At 39.5% G+C, this 23,442-nt stretch overlaps 1 protein-coding gene across 1 annotated transcript in view; it reads right to left on the reverse strand.

Moving 5' to 3' along the window:
* Positions 1-23,442, reverse strand: part of PLBD1 (phospholipase B domain containing 1) — a 66,046-nt gene that overhangs the window by 24,040 nt on the left and 18,564 nt on the right. The window contains exons 3-6 of the mRNA XM_009247502.4: positions 14,985-15,068; positions 13,552-13,690; positions 9,375-9,515; positions 8,471-8,615 (exon numbers count right to left, since the gene is read on the reverse strand). Of these exons, the coding sequence (XP_009245777.1) occupies positions 8,471-8,615; positions 9,375-9,515; positions 13,552-13,690; positions 14,985-15,068 (509 nt within the window). The remainder of the gene's footprint in view (positions 1-8,470; positions 8,616-9,374; positions 9,516-13,551; positions 13,691-14,984; positions 15,069-23,442) is intronic.

Genomic DNA, 23,442 nt, shown 5'->3' on the forward strand with positions numbered 1-23,442 from the left:
ATTTATATTGCAGATATTAATTTTTTTTTCAGTTTACGACCAGTTATTTGTGAAGGACTATTGGCAGGGAAAATATGAATATGTTAATTTTAGCTTACGGCACCAATTTACTAAGGAACAACAGGCTCACCAACTAATCTCAAACATAAAAAACCCCACATCAGTCTGATACGATATTATGCTACTTTGAATCTGTTACTAGTACTATCTTGACAGAGGATACATGCTCCAAAACGTTTGTTACCACACTTAAAAATCACGGCCATCGTTAAGTATCAGTTTCAAAATTATATCTATCCATGATTTACTTTTTCCAGATGACTACCATTATTCTAGTCTTTTGAATTTGTAAGGCGAAAAAAAACAAAAACAAAAACTTACGATGCACTTTTCTCCAGCACATAAGATTTCAAATTGAAAATTAAAGACATGCAATGGTAATGCACTTGCTAGTACTACACACTTTGTACAACAAAAAACAGAGGCAAGAAACTTAACGGAAAGAAAAGAACCTTCCTTTGTTGGCCCTTAAACTGAGTCAAGATCTGAAATGTAGGGATGATCTCTGACATTTATAACAGGCACCTGTATGTTCTTGCTGTGTAAATAAAATTGCTGGTATGAAATGACAAAAAAAAGTAAACAGACAGAAAAAGTACAAGATGAAAACAGTAAGCATAAGAAAGCTGGAGTGGTTATATTAATATAAGACAGTGTAGACATTAAGACAAGGCGTTGTACCAGAGACAAAAAAAAGACGTTTCATAATGATAAAAGGGTCAATATAGTAGGAATATACTATACTTATGAATGTATGTGTTAAATGGTAGAGTATCAAAATGCATAAAGCAAAACTACCAGAAATGAAATGAGAAATATAATCTGCCATGGGATTAGAGAAAAAAGATAAGAAAATGAGAAATAGACAAATTAATAATTATAGTGGAGGTATAAATATTTCTTTTGTAGTAAATGATTAACAAATAGAAAATCAGTTAAGAATATAGATGACTTGAATTACACTATCAATTAACTTGCACTGACTGACATTTACAGAACACTACACTCAGAAATACTAGAATTTACATTATTTTCTACTGCATATGAAACTTTCATTGAGATAGACTCATGCTGAGCCATAACACAGGTCTCAATAAAGTAAAAAAAATTTGAAATCATACAGAATATGCTCTCTGATCTCAGAATAAATTAGAAAATGGAATTAAATTGGAAAACAGCAACAAAGATCTGAAAAATCTGTAAATTTTTGGAAATTAAACAATACACTTCCAAATAAGCTATGGATTAAATAAATCATGTGATAAATTAGAAAATATTCTAAATGGAATAAAAATGAACACAAAATATACCAAAATTTGTCAGATGCACCAAAAGTAGTGCTTATTGGAAAATTTATCATTTTATTTGCTTATGATAGAAAGATCAAAATCAGTTATCTAGTCTTCTACCTTAAGAAGCTAGAAAAAATTACAAATTAAATGCAAAGTAGGTAGAAGAAAGAAAATAAAGATAAAAATGGAAATTTTATCTTAATAAAGAAGAAAAATGGACAATATCATGAATGATAATGGGCACTTTACAGATCCTACAGACATTAAAAGGTTAAGAAAAATGTTATAAATAGCTTCATATCAATAAAAACAATAACTTAGAAAGAAGGGATAAATTCCTTGAAAGATACATTTTTAAAACTAACTCAAGAAGAGTTAGAAAACTGAAATAGTCCTGTAGCAGTGAAAGAAATTAAGTTTACAATTAATAACTTTTCAACAAATAAAAACCTTCATATCTAGCTTCACTCGTGAATTCTATTAAACACTTAAAGAGGAAAATGGGCTGGACACAGTGGCTCACACCTGTAATCTCAGCATTTTGGGAAACCAAGGCAGGAGGATCACTTGAGCCTAGGAGTTTGAGGCTGCAGTGAGCTATGTTCACACCACTGTACTCCAGCCTGGGGGACAGAGTGAGACCCTGTCTTTAAAAATAAATAAATAAATAAATAGAATAAAATAATACCAATCCTATACATGCTCTTAAAAAACTTAGGAGAAAGAAATAATTCCAAATTTAGGATATGAGGATAAGCTTATCCTAAAACAATAACCATCATAAGAAAAGCAAACTACAAACCAATATGCCTCATGAATGTAATTGAAAAAAATCATTAACACATGTTAGTAAATTGAACTAAAAATAAATAGAAAGAATAACACATCCTAAGTGAGGATTAATCCAGGAATTTCAAGTGGTTTAACATTTGAAAATCAATCAGTGTAACTCATCATATTAATAAAGGAAAAAATTCATATGATCCTTTCAACAATTGCTGAGAAAGAATTCAGAAGAATGCAACACTCATTTATTGATAAAAATATTAAAGAAAGTAGGAAGAGCAGGGACCTTCCTTAACATTATAAAGGGCATCTACAAAAAATCTGCAGTTAACGTCATACTTAATGGTGAAAGACAATACTTTTCACCCTAGGTCAGGAACTGGGCAAGGATTTCCATGCTAACCACTTATGGTCTCCGTTATTCTGGAGGTCTTCTCCAGCGCAATCATACAAAAAAACAATCAAAGACATACAAGGGATGGAAGAAGTCAAACTGTCTTTATTTAGAGATGTCATGATTGTATATATAGAAAATCCCAAGGAATCTACAAAAAAGCTATGAGAACTGATATGTGAATTTAGAAAGATCTCAGGATAATAATGTACAAAAAAAAAATACTATATTGTGGTAGTTTTCAAATTTCCACAAATTCTTTGGCACCCTTCTCTTTAAAAGGTGGATTCTGATTCCCTTTCCTTGAATGTGGGCTGGTCATAATACCCTGCTTCTAATTAATAGAACCTGGTGGAAGTGAGTGTGTGTGATGTCTGAGGTGACCTCACAATAGGCATTACTATTTCTGCCTTGTTCTTTTGGATGGCTTGGTCTCGAGGAAGCCAGGGGTCTTGCCATGAAGGACACTCAAGCAGTTCTGAGGAGAGGCCCAAGTGAAGAGGAACCAATTGCCAGCACCACCCTGTCAGCTATGTTAGTAAGTCACTTTGGAAGCGCATGCTCCAGCCTCAGTTAAGCTATCAGAGATTTTAGCCCCTCAGTCTTTGAGTCTTCCAGCTAAGGCCCCAGTCATAGTAAAGACAAATTATCCTCACTGTGCCCTAAATTCCTGATCCACAGAAACCATGAGTAACTAAATCATTATTGTTTTTAGCCACTAATGTTTGGAGCAATTTGTTATGTAGCAATGGGTAACCAATAAATACGTATGAGCAACAAACAACTGAAAAAAGAATAAAAAAACAATTTTGATTACAGTAGCATCAAACACTACCTAGGATTTAGCTTACTTAAAGGTAGGTAAGACCTAAATACTGAAAACTACATGATATGACTCAAATTAAAGACCTAAATAAACAAATAGATTATATTAGTGGATTGGAAAACTGAATGTTGTTGACAAGTAGATTTTCTCTGAATTGGTTAAAACTATCAGATCTTTGTGCTGAGGTCTTCACACAATTGTATTGGCTGCCATTTCAGTGCCGTCATTTTCTAGTGATTTATCTCTTTGTCTTACCTCCTTGATTATTGATTTGCATTGCCAAAATAAGTAAATGTGTGGGGAGGGCTAGTACAAGGCTTCTCTGTTCCTTACTTAGCTTTAGCTGTTGCTAGGCAAACAGACCATGTATTCAAAACCCTTCTTGTTAGGGACAGAAACTCCTAGAACAAGGCCATTCAAAGCCACTTTCCTTTGGGTATCCAGTGCCTCAGGCAAGTGTTTTTTGTTTGTTTGTTTGTTTGTTTTTTAACAGGGCCCCTGCCTATATAAACAATTTGATTAAAAACATGTTTAAAAATTCATAGGTACATGTGAGATATGATGATTTATCATTGAAGATTTAGGATGATGGGCAGAGAAAGGCAATCTGTTTTGTCTATTGTCCAATCAGTGCATGTGAAGATTCGTTATAGTATCCAGGTGCCATCTCTTTGTATTCTTTATTATTAAATGCATTGTTCTTGGCTAATTTCCTATTTTTTGTTATGAGAAAAAGGTAGCAATACTGTTATTACAAAACCATGACTTTTTGGAACTCGTTTGTTTTGAAACAACACAGATCTCCTTGCCTCTGCAGTTCCGTAACACCATTTTCTTAATGACTCTGCGACATCTACCACGCTACCTGTGAATCCTGGCTTCTGATGACTCAAAAATCCTTATTATGCTTTGTTAATGATGACGACAAATGCAAGCCTTACCCAGAGTGTTAAAAAAATTGTGAATGATAATTTGTTTTATGGTCACTAAAGCTACACTGGGAATTTTACAGTGTAAATATCGATCAAAATGTTTTCTGTTGGACTCTTTAGGCTAATTGCTGCCTCTCTAGAATGTAATCTCTTTGTTGTTGTTGTTGTTGTTGTTGTTGTTGAGACGAGGCCTCACTCTGTCCCCCAGGCTGAAGTGCAGTGGTGCTACCTCGGCTCCCTGCAACCTCTGCTTCCAGGGCTCAGGCTGTTCTTCAGCCTCAGCCTCCCAAATAGCTGGGATTACAGGCATGAGCCACCAACACTCGGCTGATTTTTTTGTATTTTTGCAGAGGTGGGGTCTTGCCATGTTGCCCAGGCTGGTCTCAAACTCCTGAGCTCAAGACAATCTGCCCACCTTGGCCTCCTAAATTGCTGGGATTACAGGCATGAGCCTGCTTAGCCTGTTTAAATCTTAAGTGCATGTACTTGAAAGTAGGTACATAAGAAGATAAAAGAACAGGCTCAAAGCCCCAGGAAAATTTAAGTGAAGTTTTCATAATTTAAGGCTTCACAATTTAAGTCAAGTCAAGTCTTCATGAGCCAAATCTCTTTTCATGCTGAACCCTCCCCCACCTTCACTCCTCCCCACAGGCACCAGTGGGTAGGATAGGTGAGAAGTGTATAAGTCGAGCTGGAAGAGCTGTCCCAATCACACAAGAAAAATCCATCTGGCTTAAGACTGACCCAAGACAGCAGGAAGTCACATCATCAACTGCAGCAAAACTGCAGCAAAACTGCTGCAAAGGCCCGTTTGTGTTGTGGAGCAAGGTTCTCAAAAGGCCTCAGAGAGGCCAGGCCTAGCCCGCCCCAAGGACTGACTGACACATGGTACAGAGCTGCAGGGGTGAGGAGGACACGACAGGGGCCAGATGTGGAGCTCATAGGTCGAAGTTCGCTTTACTGTCCTCCCCTGCTGCATGCTGAAACCCGAGGGTAAGAGGTGGCTTTCAGTAGCATAGAGCCCCGAACATATGCTCTGACATGAGAGTCACCCCAGGTCATCATGTGACCACCATTTTGACAGCTCAGTTATGCACCATCTTGCAAAAAATATATACTGTGAGGGCCAACTAGAGGAATCTGCTTACCAGGACCAGGCCATAGGCTTGAGTCCCAGAGCTCCTTAGGGCATCTTGTTGAACCCACGCCTGGGCAGGAGTGGAGGAGAAGAGCCCCCAGTTAGGGAGATATGGGACAAAGGCCCACGTGCGTTGCTTTCTGGACTCAGAGAAGCTGACCTGACGGCTCTGCCACCTTGGTCAGTCTTTGGCACTAGAAGGGGATTTAGAAATTTTCTGGAAAGGAGCTTTCTGAACTAGATGCACAGAGACACAGGTCAAGATACTGCCAGCCTGGCCAGTCTCAGGATGCTGGAGGGGGATTTAGGTAATTTTCATGAAGGTAATTCCAAGCTGGGAGGGTGGGGTTCCTGTGCCCAGACCTAAGGGTGGTACTGAGGTTATCAGCACCTGGTATACTTTGGTATACTTTTGACCTTCCTGGATATTGCATGTTAGCCTTTTTAGGTGAAATAATTTCCTCAATCTCCACTTTGTATTTTTAGAAAAGACTAAAAAAGACCAAGCCTGTTAAACAACTCCACCAAAGAAAAACAAGGAAGCTATCCAGCTTTGTTCTGGACTCAGCAGCTAAGATGGCATGAGCTTCATCGCAAAGCATAGTTCTATGTCATGTCTACTGGATGAATCCAATGTGGCTGGTCCCTTAATGAGTTGTAACATAAATGAGACTGCACATGTTTTTCCTGTTTGGTGCTGAGAACAAAGCTGCCCAGTTAGAGAAAATATGAATCCCACTGTTCCATTGGCTCCTGTAAAAATGTTTTGGGGTATATATAAAAGTGTCTTTTGCTCTCTTGGAGTTTCAATTGCTCCAAAAAGCTCTACATATTATCTACGATATCTACTTGTGTATCTCATCTGGAAGGATACATATGCAAATGTTAACGGGATTATACGTTTCATAAGAAAATCCTCCATGACCTTCTCCATCACTGCCTCTGGGATCCAGGACTGTTAACACTACTGGAGAGCATGTACTCCACAGAGATTTCAAAGCAGTGCACATAACATCTGAATATTGCATTTTATCACAAAGACGAGGAAGAGGAAGAATACTGGACTGCTCTGTCTCTTGCTGTCCTTAAATGTCAGTGTCATAGAATGTGAAAGAATCAAAGCACAGTCTGACTCAGAGAGAGGAGTCCCCAGTCCCCCTCAATGCTAAAACAACTAAGCAAACTAAGACAAAGATGAAATCGAAGTGGTTTCAAAGAAAGGATCAGGTCACAAGGACAGAGAAATATTGGGTTATGCCCTTGGTCAGAATTCCTGATAGGGGCCGGACATGATTGCTCACACCTTAATCCCAGCACTTTGGGAGGCTGAGGCTCGAGGACCACTTGAACCCAGGAGCTTAAGACCAGCCTGGGGAATGTAGCAAGATCCCATCTCCATAAAACATTTTTAAAAAAATTAGTCAGGGATGGTGATGTGTGCCTGTAGTGTCAACTACTTGGGAGGCTGAGGCAAGAGGATCATTTGAGCCCTGAAGGTCAAAGCTGCAGTGGGCTAACATTGTACCGCTACACTCCAGCCTGGGGCTATAGGGTGAGACCCTGACTCTAAAAATAAAAAGGAATTTCTGATAGGAAGAGCAAAATACTCTGACAAAGGTAGATAGATATGACAGGTGGTTGGTATAACCACCCCATAAGTTACGGATGTGTAATTAAAGGTCAAACTGCTTACAGTGTATCCAGTTGAACCCTTAGATGTTTGGTGTTTCCCCTTGACTTTGCTCATAATGTTTCCTGAGGAGGTTGGGGCTAACACATGCTAACACACATGCTTTGTTGGATTCACAGAGTGAGTTTTGTTGTTTTAAATACATAGTTCTATCTTAAGTTGGAGGATCTGGAAATTCCTGGATGGAGAACAGACAGTGAGAGCTCATCCTTGCCTCCTTTCCGTGGGTCATATGTTTGCTACCATTGTTTCCACTTTCTCTTTTCTTTTTTTTTTGAGACGGAGTCTCGCTCTGTCGCCCAGGCTGGAGTGCACTGGTGTGATCTTCGCTCACTGCAAGCTCTGCCTCCTGGGTTCACGCCATTCTCCCGCCTCAGCCTCCAGAGTAGCTGCAACTACAGGCGCCCGCCACCACGCCCGGCTAATTTTTTGTATTTTTAGTAGAGATGGGGTTTCACTGTGTTAGCCAGGATGGTCTCAATCTCCTGACCTCGTGATCCGCCCAACTTGGCCTCCCAAAGTGCTGGGATTACAGGCATCAGCCACCGCGCCTGGCCTCCACTTTCTGTTTTCTTAAACCAGTCCTGCTGTATTCATTTACCTCACCTGCCTATTGCATTTAGGCCCAGGAATTTGCAACCTCTCCTTTACTGGGACTGTCCTCCCGTCCACCTCTACTTTTTCAAATTCTAGCCATCCTTCATGGTCTATCTCAAAGGTCATCCTTTCTTTCCCCAACAATCAGATGTGAGTCTCACCCCCTTGGAATGGACAACACTGGTTACACTTCTTTTGTAGCACACACAGTATCCAGTAATATTATTACTCTTATTCATATTACACTTTATATTGTCCTCTTGACTATAGTGTAAGGTTTATAAACTTACACATTCATTCATCCATTTATTTGGCAATTTATTAAGTACTCAATGCCACACACTAAGGTTAAGTGCTGTGGATAGTGCAGTAAATAAAAGAAACACTACAGGCCCCCAAGGTGGTACCTGAGTGCAGGATCAGCCATGTCTTCATTGCTTCTGCTGCAGAGCCTAGCAAAGAGGCTTGTACTTGATACATACTCAGTTGGCATTTGTTGAAATAAATTTAGATGTAGCCATTTACATTTACAAAGTGTCTTCTATTTGGCAGTTCTAGTAACCTTGTTTATGTCATTCTATTAAATAAAAGTATTTGAGCTATATTTCTTCAAAAGCCCTCTGAAAATCAGATTGTTTGTTAATATATACTAACCATTAAACATTTCTTCTCCCATTGCAGTTAACACTGAATCACTAAGGCTTTATCCAGGAATAGTACTCAAAGTGCTCAGATGTTCCTTTAAATTCATTTACCTGGGTAACTGCTGAAAGAGAGGCGACTACTGCTGGTATCTTTATCTATGATGTTGAAGTCCCAGTGTTTATATATCCTGAGCATGGCTGCGTACGTGTACCAGCTTGAGTGAGCAAAAAGGATGTTCTCAAATCCAGGAAGAACCTACAGCCAGAATCATAGTGGATTACACAGATGTACATAGCTAACTGACTGCAATTGTCTTAAGTGTAAGAGGCATACAGGGATTGTGCTGTTTCAGGTAAGTGTTTATTGCTATATTGACTACTGGAAAATATGGCCAAGGAGTCAAGATTAACCTTTAATGTGGCCCCAAACAGACTCTTCCTTCTAACATTCAAAATGGAAGACTCCAGCTGGGCATGGTGGCTCACGCTCGAAATCCCAGCACTTTGGGAGACCAAGGCAGGCGGATCACTTGAGGTCAGGAGTTTGAGACCAGCCTGGCCAAAATGGTGAAACCCTGTCTATACCAAAAATACAAGAAAAATTAACCAGGCATGGTGGCACACCATGTGGTCCCAGCTACTCAGAAAGCTGAGGTAGGAGAATCTCTTGAACCTGGCAGGCAGAGGTTGCAGTGAGGCGAGCTCACACCACTGCACTCCAGCCTGGGCAACAGAGTGAGACTCTGGCTCAAAAGCAAAACAAAACAAAAAAACAAAATGGAAGATTCTAGAAGGTGGGAGTGGCAGGTGCATACAGCATGGGAGGAATGGTGGAAGAACAGATGTAACATCATGTACTTACAATTCTCTCCATCAAAGTTACTCCCAGTTCTTAACTTCTACCACTGAAGAACTCATGAGCTGATATACAGTTATAGCCAGGGGTGATGAGATGTTGCTATACTTGGGCGCTATATAGAACCAGAACAAGGCAAAAGGAGCTGCTATGTCTTACCTTGATAAGAGCGGAGCAATGTCCCATGTCCCATCTCTTAAAAACCTTTAGGCTGCTGTTTTTTGTGGGAGAGAGTGAGGGAATCAGATCCAACAGATCTCCAACAGCATTCAGGAACTGAATCTGGAACAGGGTCATTGGCTAGGAAAGGGCAAAGACTGCACTTAACATCGATTTGGGACAGACATCATTTCCTGTTTTTCCTCTTGTTAGGGACCCATTAAATTATTCCCTTGCAGGCTGTGCATGGTGGCTCATGCCTATAATCCCAGCAGTTTGGGAGGCCAACGCAGGCGGATCTCCTGAGGTAAGGGGTTTGAGACCAGCCTGGCCAACACGGCAAAACCCTGTGTCTACTGAAAATACAAAAATTAGTTGGGCGTGGTGGCAGGTGCCTGTAGTCCCAGCTACTCAGGAGGCTGAGGCAGGAGAATCGCTTGAACCCAGGAGGCGGAGGTTGCAGTGAGCCAAGATCGCACCATGGCACTCCAGCTGGGCAACAGAGCGAGACTCCATCTCAAAAAAAAAAAAAAAGTTATTTATTTTCGAAGGGTCTCTAATTTAACAGGTATGCTAGATTTTTATCGTAGCTTACAAAATAATTGTTATGGCTTTATAGTTTAGAAGAGCTGTTTTGGCATGTTTTGATAGCCACAGAATTTGGGAGTGGCTCCTTGGAGAGTAAAATAGAGCTTTCTGTTTGCAGTCTACAGCAGTGCTTCTCACCCTTGGCACTATTGACCTTTTGAGCCAGCTAATACTTTCTTTTCAGTTGTTGTGCGTTGTGAGATGTTTAGCATCATCCCTGGCCTCTACCCACCAGGTATCAGCAGCAACTTCCCAGTTTTGGCAACCAAAAATATCTCCAAGACTTTGCCAAGTGTCCTCTGGAGAGAAACCACTCTTAGACGAGAACCACTGCTATACAGCAAAAACATTCAACTAAGATGCTTTTGGTTTTGAGTGTGTGTTTACTATAAGACTAACTGACCAGCCAGCATTAACTTTGAAGCAATTATCAGATTGTACTTGAACATGAACTTTGTGCAAACTGGAGAGCACTGCTCCAGGAAGATTCAATCTGCTGGAGCAGGTCCCAGTTAGGCATCAACAAATTGGTTTTGGGGTAGAGGTGGTGGGAAGACAAACACAAATGACATTTTAACCAAAAAACTAAAACCAAAGCAAAAATTCAATCCAATTTTTATTTATATAAATATAATCTCTGTTTTGTTTGTTTGAATAAATTATTCATTTATTATTCAAGATTTAAAAAAAATTATAACAAAGTTTATAGCAGAAAGTCTCCTCCTTTACCTGTTCTCCATTTTCTCAGGTACTACCATTTCTAGTTAATCATTTTTACTAGTTTTTTTGCATATACTGCCAGAGTTTTTTGATTTTTTTATTTTTCCCTACTGGCACTGTGATCTTAGATCCAGAGTTTTAAAAATGTCTTGTAAATAAAAATTTTTAAAACATACACGGTAGTGTGTTATATGCGTTGTTGTTCACCTTGATTTTTTTTGTCTTAATATCTTTCATTTAATGTTTTGGGGATATTTTTATATTGGATGTAAAAATTGTCCTCACTCTTCTTTTTTTAATTTTTATTTATTTATTTATTTATTTTTGAGACAGAGTTTCACTCTTGTTGCCCAGGCAGGAGTGCAATGGCGCGATCTCAGCTCACTGCAACCTCCGCATCCTGGGTTCAAGCAATTCTCCTGCCTTGGCCTCCCAAATAGCTGGGATTACAGGTGCCTGCCACCATGCCCAGCTAATTTTTGTAGTTTTTTGTAGAGATGGGGTCTCACCATGTTGGCTGGGCTGGTCTAGAACTCCTGACCTCAGGTGATCCACCCGCCTTGCCTCCCAAAGTGCTGGGATTGCAGGTGTGAGCCACTGCACCCGGCCTGTCTTCACTCTTCTAAGCAGCATTCCAATGTATGGATGTTTTATAATATTTTTAACTAGGCTTTTTTGATGAATTTTCAAGTGGTTTCTAGTCTTTTGCTATTGTAAACAATGCCACAATAATTAATCTTGGACGCTTCATTTTGCTTGTGTTTGAGTCTATGTGTAGGATAAATTCCTAGAAGTGATTTAGATTTTAATAGATATTGCCAAATTGTCCTCACACGAATTGTTTAAATTATACTCTTCTGGTCGGGCACAGTGGCTTATGCCTGTAATCCCAGCATTTTGGGAGGCCGAGTCCAGTGAATCACCTGAGGTCAGGAGTTTGAGACCAGCCTGGCTAACATGGTGAAACCCCATCTCTATTAAAAATACAAAAATTAGCCGGGCGTGGTGGCACATGCTTGTAATCCCAGCTACTCAAGAGGCTGAGGCACGAGACTTGCTTGAGCCCAGGAGGCAGAGGTTGCAGCTGAGATCAAGCCACTGCCCTCCAGCCTAGGCGATAGCGCAAGACTCTGTCTCTAAATAAATAAATAAATAAAACTCTTCCATCCTCAACAACATATTAAACATTTAGTTTATTTCCAATCTCATAGGTGCAAAACAGTATCCCATTGTAATTGATATTTGCATTTCTTTTGTTATACTGTATAATACATCCATACATTGGAATGCTGCTTAGAAGAGTGAGGACAGATGATATTACACATCTGAAAGAATAAAGATGTATACATACCATTTAAGGAAAAATAAGTAAACACTGATGTAGTCAACTCACAGTTTACGAAATGGAACATTAGCAGTGCCTTGGAAGTCTCCAATCTCATTTCTCTCCTTTCCTGCCAGTGGTCACCACTATGCTAAATTTTGTATAGCTCATTACCTGCCTCTCTATTATTTATCATCTATATATAATATATTTATCATCTATATATATTTTTAAGATATATTTTTAAAAATCTACCTTTTTTGGATTTGCACAAATGCATTCATATTGTATGGGCTGGGTGCAATGGCTCATACCTGTAATCCCAGCACTTTGGGAGGCTGAGGCGGATGGATCTTTTGAGGTCAGGAGTTCGAGACTAGCCTGGCCAACATGGTGAAACCTCATCTCTACTAAAAATACAAAAATTAGTTGGGTGTGGTGGCTCAAGTCTGTAATCCTAGCTACTTGGGAGGATGAGGCAGGAGAATCACCTGAACCCAGGAGGCAGAGGTTGCAGTGAGCCAAGATCATGCCACTGCACTCCAGCCTGGGTGACAGAGCAAGACTCTGACTCAAAAAAAAAAAAAGTTAGAGTCTTCCTGTATGCATTTTTCTGTAACTCATTGCTTTCACTGGGTATTATTGTTTTGACATTTATCAATATATATATGTATATACACATATATATACACACATATATACACAGACATGTACATATATATACATATATATACGTATATACATATATATACGTATATATACATATATACGTATATATACATATATATACACACACTGGACAAAATACACAAAAGGTTCAAAGAAAAGCTATGCACTTAATTTTATAGATATATACACACTGGTCAAAATAGGCAAAAAGAGAGTTATATAATATACATATTTTATATATAATACTAGCAAAATAGACAAAACATAATAAATGTAATATGTTATATAATATACAGATTATATACATATATACTGGCAAAATAGACCAAAAGACAGTTATATAATATACATTTTTCATTTATACATATATTATCACAGGAAATAAAATATCCATAATTTTTGGAAGTATATCAAATGGTACATTGGAAGCCTCAGTGATTCAGTAAAGCTTTCCCCCAGAATTACAATGTATATGTGTTTGTATGGATATGTGTTTATGTGAATGTTGTGGAGTGTGGGAACATAGAACTTGTATACTTGAACATCTTGTCTTAATGAGCATGCAGTCTAAAACACTAGTTTTATCAGATTAGTTAAAAACCCAGTACATTCATACTATGCTTTTTAACCTAATCCTGAGCCCAGTATTATGGAAGATTGAAAACACACAGAAACAAGTTGGCTTATTTGTGTTTTGGGCTTGTAATTTTGTAAGTTAGGTGCTACAATATGAAAGCTATAACAGTTCTTTTCTGTAAGGAGTTTATACTGTAGTTCTACTTTGATCCGCTTCTAAATTGGAATGTTATTTTAAAGATAACATTCTATATTCTTACCATACTGTATAAGTTCTGAGAAGCATGTTTAGAATCCTACCTTTGTCCCTTCTAATATAGCCCTCTTCTTTGCTCCCACATAGAGGCCATCTATTTGTGCCATCACATAGCCTGTATGTCTCCAAAATGAGTCAGTCTTGTATTCTTTGATATTTTTCCGGGTCCACTTATCTTGCTTCCTGGAAGAGAAATTAGATTTGCACTACAGTCTCAACAGTTGCTCATTCAAAGCTAAATCAAACCAGGCATTGAGAGATTATATACTCAGACACTTATGCTAATGTGATTTAAATTCTAGATCCTGTAACACTCCAGTCACTCAAAGGACTTCAGGGCAAATTCTAACTGATTTTTAATTTCTCCCTAGGGTTATGATTCTTCTTCCACAGCTTCTTCTGTGCTGTATCTAGAACAAAAGCACAAGTGTGATAGTGACCTAACTGTGATACGAGGCCTAAACATGTCAAGGAGAGACTATCCAAATGCATTTTGTGTAAAACTACAATGTTTCACTAAGTCAATAACCTTACTTTTAGTTGTAGAAGTAGTAAAGTTAAACAACGGGACAAAAATCTGAAGACAAGGTGGTTTATATCTGTTTGTGTTTCTCTCAGATCATTTGCATAGCTTATGATTCATTCCGTTTCAGTTGTTATTAGTAACTGCTTCAATGCCTCTGTCCTAGCATGGTAGCAAAAATGTCATTTTTTAATGGTCCTTTCATTCTTCTTCCAGTTCTCTGAACTTTCATGGGATGATTTGATATAACTTTGTATACTGAAAACTATTTCTGACTTGTTCAGGCTATCACTAGATCAATCTTAGAATAATGTCATTGCTTCGTGGGATCTAGCCCAGTGGTTTTTAACTGAAGCTCTATGGGACTTTTAGCATTTCATGAAGAGGTTGCTTAGAGTGCAGTTTGGAGGGCCAACCCAAGAGCCTTTCTGTCCCCAAATTAATCTCCTGTCATCCCACAAATGTAAACACATTTAAAATTTTAGTCTTAGAAAACTTTATTAAAATGGAAATATTCTCAGAGGGTGTTAAGAATTATAACTTCAGATATTATTGAAGACCTCAGCTAGGATTAGTAAGCAGGCTCATGAAAAGGAAACACCTTAAAGAGCGAGGAGAGGGGATCCCTGCAAGAAGTAGAAGGGCCTCCATGAGGAAGAGACCCAGGGACTTAACACTGGTACTTCACACTGGTGATGTTCCTCTAACTGTGTTAGCAATTGAGTATGCAATATTCAACTCAACCTTTGAAAGAGCTGAAATTAGAGAGCATGTTGTTTGCAACCAGTTTTCATGCCATTACCAAAAAGTGCTATACCCTACTACAAGAATAACTCTAGAGTCCTGCTAAAGAGATTAAAAAGAAATTGGCAAAGAAAAAATTGCTGCTTGAAATTACAGATTCAGTGCCTGCAACATTAAAAACAATGAAAAGAGAAAAGCTATTATACGTACTCCATAAAATCCTGCACTTTATCCATGATGGAAGGTTTCCTGATCAGCTGTGGGTAGAGGTTTGTGTAGTGGTCATTCATGTGTCTGAAATGATACATGAAAATTATTACATTTATATTTTTCTTCTTGGATTTCTCCATCACAGTAAATTATTCAGTCATTTGGCTAACTAGGATGTCCCTTATTACAGACTCTCCCTACTATCTTTTTTTTCCTTAATAAATGCACAGTTTCAAATTGGGAAATATTTACAACATATAGAAAAGGACAGAATATTGAAAACACCCCAAGTATTCACCACTCAACTTTATTAAGTTATTATATTTTGCCATATTTGCCACATATATTTAAAAAATCAAACAAAAAATTTGAGTCGAAGCCCCTGTGTGCACTTCCTGATGCTAATTCTTTTCCCTTCTCCTAAGAGGTAATAACTTCAGTCTTGAATCTGATTATTCCCATGCATGTTTTTATGCAATTACTACATATACATTTAACCATAAATAATGTATAGAATTATTTATCATGTTCGCAACGCACTCTAAAAAAGATCATACTGGCTGGGCGCGGTGGCTCACGCCTGTAATCCCAGCACTTTGGGAGGCTGAGGCGGGTGGATCACGAGGTCAGGAGATAGAGACCATCCTGGCTAACATGGTGAAACCCCGTCTGTACTAAAACTGGAAAAAATTAGCCAGGCATGGTGGAGGGCGCCTGTAGTCCCAGCTACTCAGGAGGCTGAGGCAGGAGAATGGCGTGAACCCGGGAGGTGGAGCTTGCAGCGATTCTTTATTTTAAAACTTAAAAAAATTAAAAATGTCTCATATGGTGTACAGTTAATATTTTTAATTGATTAAAATAATCCACTTATATTTACTGGGATTTTAATATTCTTGGATTTATTTCTATAATCTTTTCTGTTTTCCATTTACTATCCCTTTATTTATCCCCTCTTTCATGTTTTCTTTGTTTAGATAATACTTTTGTTATTTTCTTTTCAGTTCTGCTGATATAAAATCTATAGAATGTATTTTTATTCTTAATATTAAAAAGATATAACTAGTATTTTCTTATAAAGTCTAAATGAGTTTTATATTTCTCTCTTCCTCCAAACATAAAGCATATTTTAGCAAATTTTAACTACCCATTGACATCCTCCATCATGTTATTGTTCAAAGATTTAGTTTTACCTTTTTAATTAAAAATTTTGATTAAAAAATTATTTTCTTAGGCCGAGAGCAATGGTTCACACCTGTAATCCCAGCATTTTGGGAGGCTGAGGTGGGCGGATCACGAGGTCAGGAGTTTGAGAACAGCCTGGCCAACATGGTGAAACCCCATCTCTACTAAAAATACACACATACAAAAATTAGCCGGGCCTGGAGGTGTGCACCTGTAATCCAAGCTACTCGGGAGGCTGAGGAAGGAGAATCGCTTAAACCTGGGAGGTGGAGTTTGCAGTGAGCCAAGATCATGCCATTGCATTCTAGCCTGGGCAACAGAGCAAGACTCCATCTCAGGAAAAAAAATAAAAATTATTTTCTTTTTAACCTTTACAATTAAATTGTATTAATTTTTTGTTTCTTGTATTAACGATTGTTCCTTATATACCACACTTTTCCTCCTATTATACTTGCTAAAGTATATCTGCTAACAGTTTAATAGAAGTCTTTGGGTGGTAAACTGTTTTAATTTATGTATCTGAACATATTCTTATTTTGCCCCTACTCTTGGATAATTTAAATGGTTATAACATTCTAGTAAGATATTTCTCCTCAATACTTTTAAGATAATATCTTGGTATCTTCTGTTACTATTGCTGATGATCAGCAAATGCTTCCTAGCTGAAATTCCTTTGTAGTTAATGTCTTTCCTTTCTAATAGCTTTTAAGATTGTTCCCTTTATCTTCAATTGTCTGCAGTCTAATCTGCTGCATTATAGCAATTTAAAAGGCTGTGTCTTCCAATTAAGGACTTATGTTTTTTTGTTTGTTTGTTTGTTTGTTTTTTTGAGATGGAGTGTTGTTCTGTCACCCAGGCTGGAGGGCTGCAGTGCGATCTTGGTTCACGGCAACCGCCACCTCCCAAGTTGAAGGAATTCTCCTGCCTCAGCCTCCCAAGTAGCTGGGACTACTGGTGTTTGCCACCATGCCTGGCTAATTTTTGTATTTTTAGTAGAGATGGGGTTTTGCCATATTGGCCAGGCTGATCTTGAACTCCTGACCTCAGGTGATCCACCCACCTCAGCCTCCCAAAGTACTGGGATTATAGGAGTGAGCCACTGCACTGGGCCCGTTTTTTCCATTTTGATAAATTCTCAGCAATTACCTTGTCAATTATTGCTTGTCTGCAGTTGCCTCTAGTCTCTTTTTCTGAAACTCCTAATAGGTCTATATCAAAGTTTCTCAGTCTAATTGCTATGTCTAGTAACAGTTTTTTCATAATTTTTACCCCTTTATCTCTTTGGGCTGTGTATCGTATAAATCCCTCAATACTAATATCGGATTCAGAATTTTTTCTCTGATTGTATCTAGTCTAGGGTTTGTCTATGTATTGAGATTTTTAAAAATTAACTTATATAATTTTCTTTTATATTTTAACAAGTTCTTTAAAAAATCGTCTTCTTACTTCTTACTCCTTGTTTAATAAATTCTCCAAGTTTTCTTTCATTTATAACTTAAAGCACCCTATGCAAATTTAAAGTCTTTGTTAAACCATTCTAAAAATTAATCTGGAGTATATTCATATTGTTGATTTTGTTAACTGTCTTTCAATTTCTTTGTGTGGATTTTGGAACTTTGGTGTGTAGGCATTTTTCTTTCCCCCCTCTCTGTCTCTCTCCCTCTCTCCCTCCCTCCTTCCCTGTCCAAATGCCTCCATCTGAGTCCTAGGAACCAGGTCTTACAGTGCCTTTTTGGGACTTCCATCCTATGGAACATTGCAGTGATATTTGTAAATAACTAAACCAGCTGTGAATGCTTTGGCTTTTGGTTGCCGCTGCCTCCCCACCCCCTACCCCCAAGCTTACCATTTCTTATAAACCTGTAGGCTAGGACTTACATCACCAACACTACTTTGTGGCCTCCTTTCTACAAGGAGTTAAAAGCATCAAGGTTACTTCTGGCTCCCAGCCTTGACTCAGCTCACTCAGAGCCTTGAGGCCCTCACCCATCAGCAGGTGGCTGCCTCTGCTGGCTTCAGGCCAAGGGCCAGCAGATTCATATTTTATCACTTTGTTTTCTGTTCAATTTCTGGTAGAAGAGACATTTAATCTTGTTCTGGAGCCCAGCTGTGTTACTATGAGGTTTTCTTTCTACATATTTTCCCTATAATTTGCTGTAAGTTTAGAGCAAAGACGAAGTCCCTGCCCCCTCTGGACTGAATATTTACCTAAAGTCCTCGCTCTGGTTTTTATCTGATGCTTTTCACTGATGTCGGGAGTTCAGAATTGGAGGCCATTCTGGATTCCAAGAATGGGAATTTGGCTCCTACACTTTGAAACTTTAGATATTCTTTATCTAGTCATTTCCAGAACTGAAACTAATAAACTGAGAATAGTTTTATTGCTGGTGAAGTACATGACATTATGATCCTTTGAAATTTTTTTATTTTGTGGTCCTGGAATTTAATAAACTTTACCTCATGAGAATTTTTTCTTCCAATTCCCTGTGTATCTATATTAAATTGAATCATCACATTTAACTATTATTTACATACAGTTTATGCTGTCACATACCTCTGCTTTGATCCATTCGGTTACTTTCTACCACCTCTAAATACAAGAGCAAGAACAGCAATAAAGCTAGACAAGTGTGTGGGTGACAAGAAAGGGATCCTCTGTCCTGGCCTCATGCTCTTAAAATGAATTATATGAAGGCCAGCACGGTGGCTCACACCTCTAATTCCAGCAGTTTGGGAAGTCGAGGCTGGCAGATTGCTTGAGATCAGGAGTTCAAGACCAGCCTTGGCAACATGGCAAAACCCTGTTTCTACTAAAAATACAAAAAGCCAGGCATGGTGGCACATGCCTGTAACCCCAGCACTCAAGTGGTTGAGGCACAAGAATTGCTTGAACCCAGGATGCTGAGGTTGCAGTGAGCAGAGATGATGACACCGCACTCTAGCCTGGGCAACAGAGCGAGGTTCTGTCTCAAAAAAACAAAAAACAAAAACCAGTTATATGAAAATAGTTTTATTTATTGGAAACCAATAACTTGTTGGCTCTTCACTTACAATGCTCACTCAGGTAAAGAGACAAAAAATTCATACTTTTTATCCAAAGTCTTCCATCACTGCACCCTGCCTAGCTCCACCCAGAGTTCTAGATCCCCCACATTTTTCAGTCTATTTCAAGATAAGGCAGTAGTTCTCAACTGGCTTGATTTTTCCCCATAGGGAGCATTTCTGGAGACATTTTTGGTTGTCACACTGAGTGAGGGAGAAGGTGCAACTGGTAGCTACTGGGTAGAGGCCACAGATGCTGCTAAAGATCCCACAAGGTACAGAACAGCTTACCACAGCAAAGAATAATCCAACCCAAAATGTCAATATTGCCTAGAAAATCCTTTAACAGAGGAACATTAATCCTGACTTGAGTGTCATTGCTGAGGATGTCTACTATATAACCATATACAAGACAGATGGAAATACAGGAAGGTAACTGAGCCAGAATTATTAAAATTTTTCTTCTGGTTTCTGTTTTTTCTTTTTTCTTTTTTTCAGATGGAGTCTAGCTCTGTCACCCAGGCTGGAGTGCAGTGGTGTGATCTCAGCTCACTGCAATTTTTGCCACTGAGAATCAAGCAATTCTGCTGCCTTAGCCTCCCAAGTAGGTAGGATTACAGGCATGTGCCACCACACCCGGATAATTTTGTATTTTCAGTAGACATGGGGTTTCACCATGGTGGTCAGGCTGGTTTTGAACTCCTGACCTCAGGTGATCCGCCTGCCTTGGCCTCCCAAAGTGCTGGGATTACAGGTGTGAGCCACTGCGCCTGGCTTTTTGTGTGTGTGTGTGTGTGTGTGTGTGTGGAGACTAGCTTTTTTGATTCTGACATTCAGTACAAGGGGAGAGAAACCTCCACCTTGAGATGAGAAGTAGGGGCCTTAGCCAGTCCTGCCACACACAGGGGCTCCAAGGAATACGATCTTCTTGCAGTTTCTTCAGGTTGAGGCCCTTCCCTGATCCCTGGGCCTGGGACCCTACACTTCTGTGTGGCAGAGCAATGTAGTGTAACATTAAAGAATCCAGGCTTTGAGCTCTGAGTTTAAAGCTTGACTCTACTACTTCTAAGCTATATCTTACTAAAAGCAGGATTCCCAACTTCTCCATGCTTCTGAATTCTCATCAGAGGCAACACTAGTGTCAACCTCATGGGTGAGTTAGGTTTAGTTTCAGCTCCTGCAGTGTGTAAAGTCAGTAAGTTTCCTGCTAATTTGGCTGAGATTTTGCTCACATTTACCTCTTCAACACCTCTTCTACATGTTGAGAATCAGAAAGACATGTGCACACCCATCTTTCCCAGAATCTTTTTGCATGATGGCAATAACACATCATTTAGCACCTGTCATGTACTACCTCCTACGCTCTCCTGTTTGGACTCCCTGAGTCAGAGACCATATTGGGCTCCTTTAGTATTTCCCGGTGATGAATTCATTTGTCTGTGGTAGCGGGGCATGTGCATGCAAACTCTGGGGCTAGACAGCCTCCTTTCCAATCCTGGCTCCTACTCACAAGCATCGTGACTTTCAGCTAGTTACCTAACTTCCCAAGTTTTCATATAAATAATATGAAGATTATAATGATACATACCTCATGGTATTGTGGATTAAATAACACAACATATGTCAAATGCTTTGAACAGTCTGACACATTGTAAATGGTACGTAAGTGCTGGTTATCATCGTCATTGGTATTTTGTGGTCAATTTTAAGTTACAAATAATTACAATTTGATACATCATTAGAAATTTTTGAGGGTGGGCTGGGCGTGGTGGCTCACGCCTGTAATCCCAGCATTTTGGGAGGCTGAAGCAGACGGATCGCCTGAGGTCAGGAGTTCGAGACCAGCCTGGCCAACATGGTGGAAACCCTGTCTCTACTAAAAATTCAAAAATAGCTGGGAGTGGTGGTGCATGCCTGTAATCCCAGCTATTCAGGAGGCTGAGCCTAGAGAATCGCTTGAACCTGGGAGGCGGAAGTTGCAGTAAGCCGAGATTGTGCCACTGCACTCCAGCCTGGGTAACAAAGGGAGACTCCATCTCAAAAAAAAAAAAAAAAAAAAGACGAAGAAGAAGAAATTTTGAGGGTGAGGCTGTGTCTGAGTTTGCTTTGCCCACAGTCTGGACCTGGAAGCATATTCAGTTTCTAACACCAAACGGAGCAAAAGAGGTAACACCAAGCACAAAGGAGGTCCCACGGTTGACTACTTTCTCTAATTGTGCCATGGCCTTACTAGAACCTCTTTTCATCACTGTCTTAGCAATGTTATCTCAACATATTAATGTAAGTAAAAGGAGTTGCCTTTGAAGAATATAGTCAGGAACCCAACTCCCTACGTTTCTTCCTATCCTTAGTGCCAGGAACAAAGTAGCAAAACAAGTGTTTGTTGTGCTGAGCTGACTCATTCAAACTGTGTAATACCAGAGGAGGGAGTTTCAGCAGCCGTGTGAACAACACAAGAGATCAGCTGCTTTATTAAAAACTAGAGCAGACCAGGTCCCCATACCCTTATCACCATGCCTTCCAGATAGGTTTCATGTCTCATTTTATTAAAAATCGATCCATGATTATTTAACAGTCTTTTTATCATTCATGAGACATCAAAGGCTGAATCTGTAACTCTTAGGGAACCGTCCTATAGAGTGAAAAATCAGAGGAAGAATCTTCAGTTTGGTCAAGGCTGCTACTGTCACACTCCATTACATGGAAATATACCTCATACTTAGAATTTGTTTCTAATAGAACTGGAACAATAGAATTCCATTAAACCTAATTAGCATGTAATTAAGTAACAGCTGGGAGCAAAGCACTATGCCAGACATCTGGGGTATATAAAGATTAACAAAATAGGGTGGCTGTCAAGGCACTAACAGGTAGTAGAGGAGAGAGATGGAGCTCTAATCCAGTGGGAATGAAATCTTAAAAAGCTTCATCAAGAAGACAGCATTTGAGATGGCCTTTGAGCTGCGTCAAAGACTGCAGAGCACTAATCCAGTGGGAATGAAATCTTAAAAAGCTTCATCAAGAAGACAGCATTTGAGATGGCCTTTGAGCTGCATCAAAGACTGCAGAGCAGAGGTCCTCTCAGGCTCTTGGTACCACATATATGGGAAGCTCCTCTTTGAGAAGGGTGGGAAAATGACCACAGTCACAAACACTAGACAGACACGACAGAGAGGTCATCTTTCATATTTAAGAAACCTCGGGCACTCTGTGCTCCGAGTAGAGAAGGACTGTTGGGAGCACGTCCATCCAAGGCCTTCCACACATGGCCCCCATTTGCCTTTTGAAACCCACTGTCCTTCGATTGTTCAACTGGAGCTTCCACTCCTCGCTGCTTGTTTTTGTTTTTTTTTTTGAGATGGAGTTTCAGTCTTGTTGCCCAGGCTGGAGTGCAATGGCACAATCTCAGCTCACTGCAACCTCCGCCTCCTGGTTGGAGCGATTCTCCTTCCTCAGCCTCCCAAGTAGCTGGGATTACAGATGCATACCACTACGCCAGGCTGTTTTTAGTAGAGGCGGGGTTTTGCCATGTTGGCCAGGCTGGTCTCGAACTCCTGACCTCAGGTGATCCTCCCACCTCGGCCTCCCAAAGTGTTGGGATTACAGGCGTGAGCCACCGTGCCCATCCACTCCTCACTCCTTGTAAATGCAGCGTAATCATTTCAGACTCAGCACCTTTTTTCAGTACTCTGTTCCATTACATTCTGCTCAGAATGACTTTATCCCTCTTCCTAGCCAAACCCAGTGGTTCTCTTCTATCAAGCACCAGGCCTACAACTCACTTCTTCCACAGAGCCTTCTTTGACTTTTCTGGCCACTGGGGTGCTTTTCTCTCTTGTACTCTGTACTTATGGCTAACAAGCTCTTTTGAGGTTGTTCTCTGCAGTAGAGTTGCTAGCAAGAGTGACCCAGCTTTTCCTTAAGGACATAGTTTTAGAGATTCTAGAGCTATCTCTGCCCTACTCCTGATCATTCGCCCTTGGGCTGCTGCTACTGGTCTGAAGGGAAGGCAGACTCAGATCCTCAAAGCCTGCATCACAATTTGCAACAAGTCTTTTTGTTTGTTTTTAAAATTTTCAAAGGCTGACTTATACATGTCAACTTTTCTTTGAAAGGACATGGCAAAAAGGCAAATTAAACAAGAAAACAGTTCCTGAATAGTATAGCCGAGTGTCTTTTTTTAAGAAACAAAATTACCAGCCTGGGAAACATAGTGAGACCTCATCTCTACTAA

Source organism: Pongo abelii, chromosome 10 (genome assembly GCF_028885655.2).
Source record: "Pongo abelii isolate AG06213 chromosome 10, NHGRI_mPonAbe1-v2.0_pri, whole genome shotgun sequence".
Taxonomy (NCBI): domain Eukaryota; kingdom Metazoa; phylum Chordata; class Mammalia; order Primates; family Hominidae; genus Pongo; species Pongo abelii.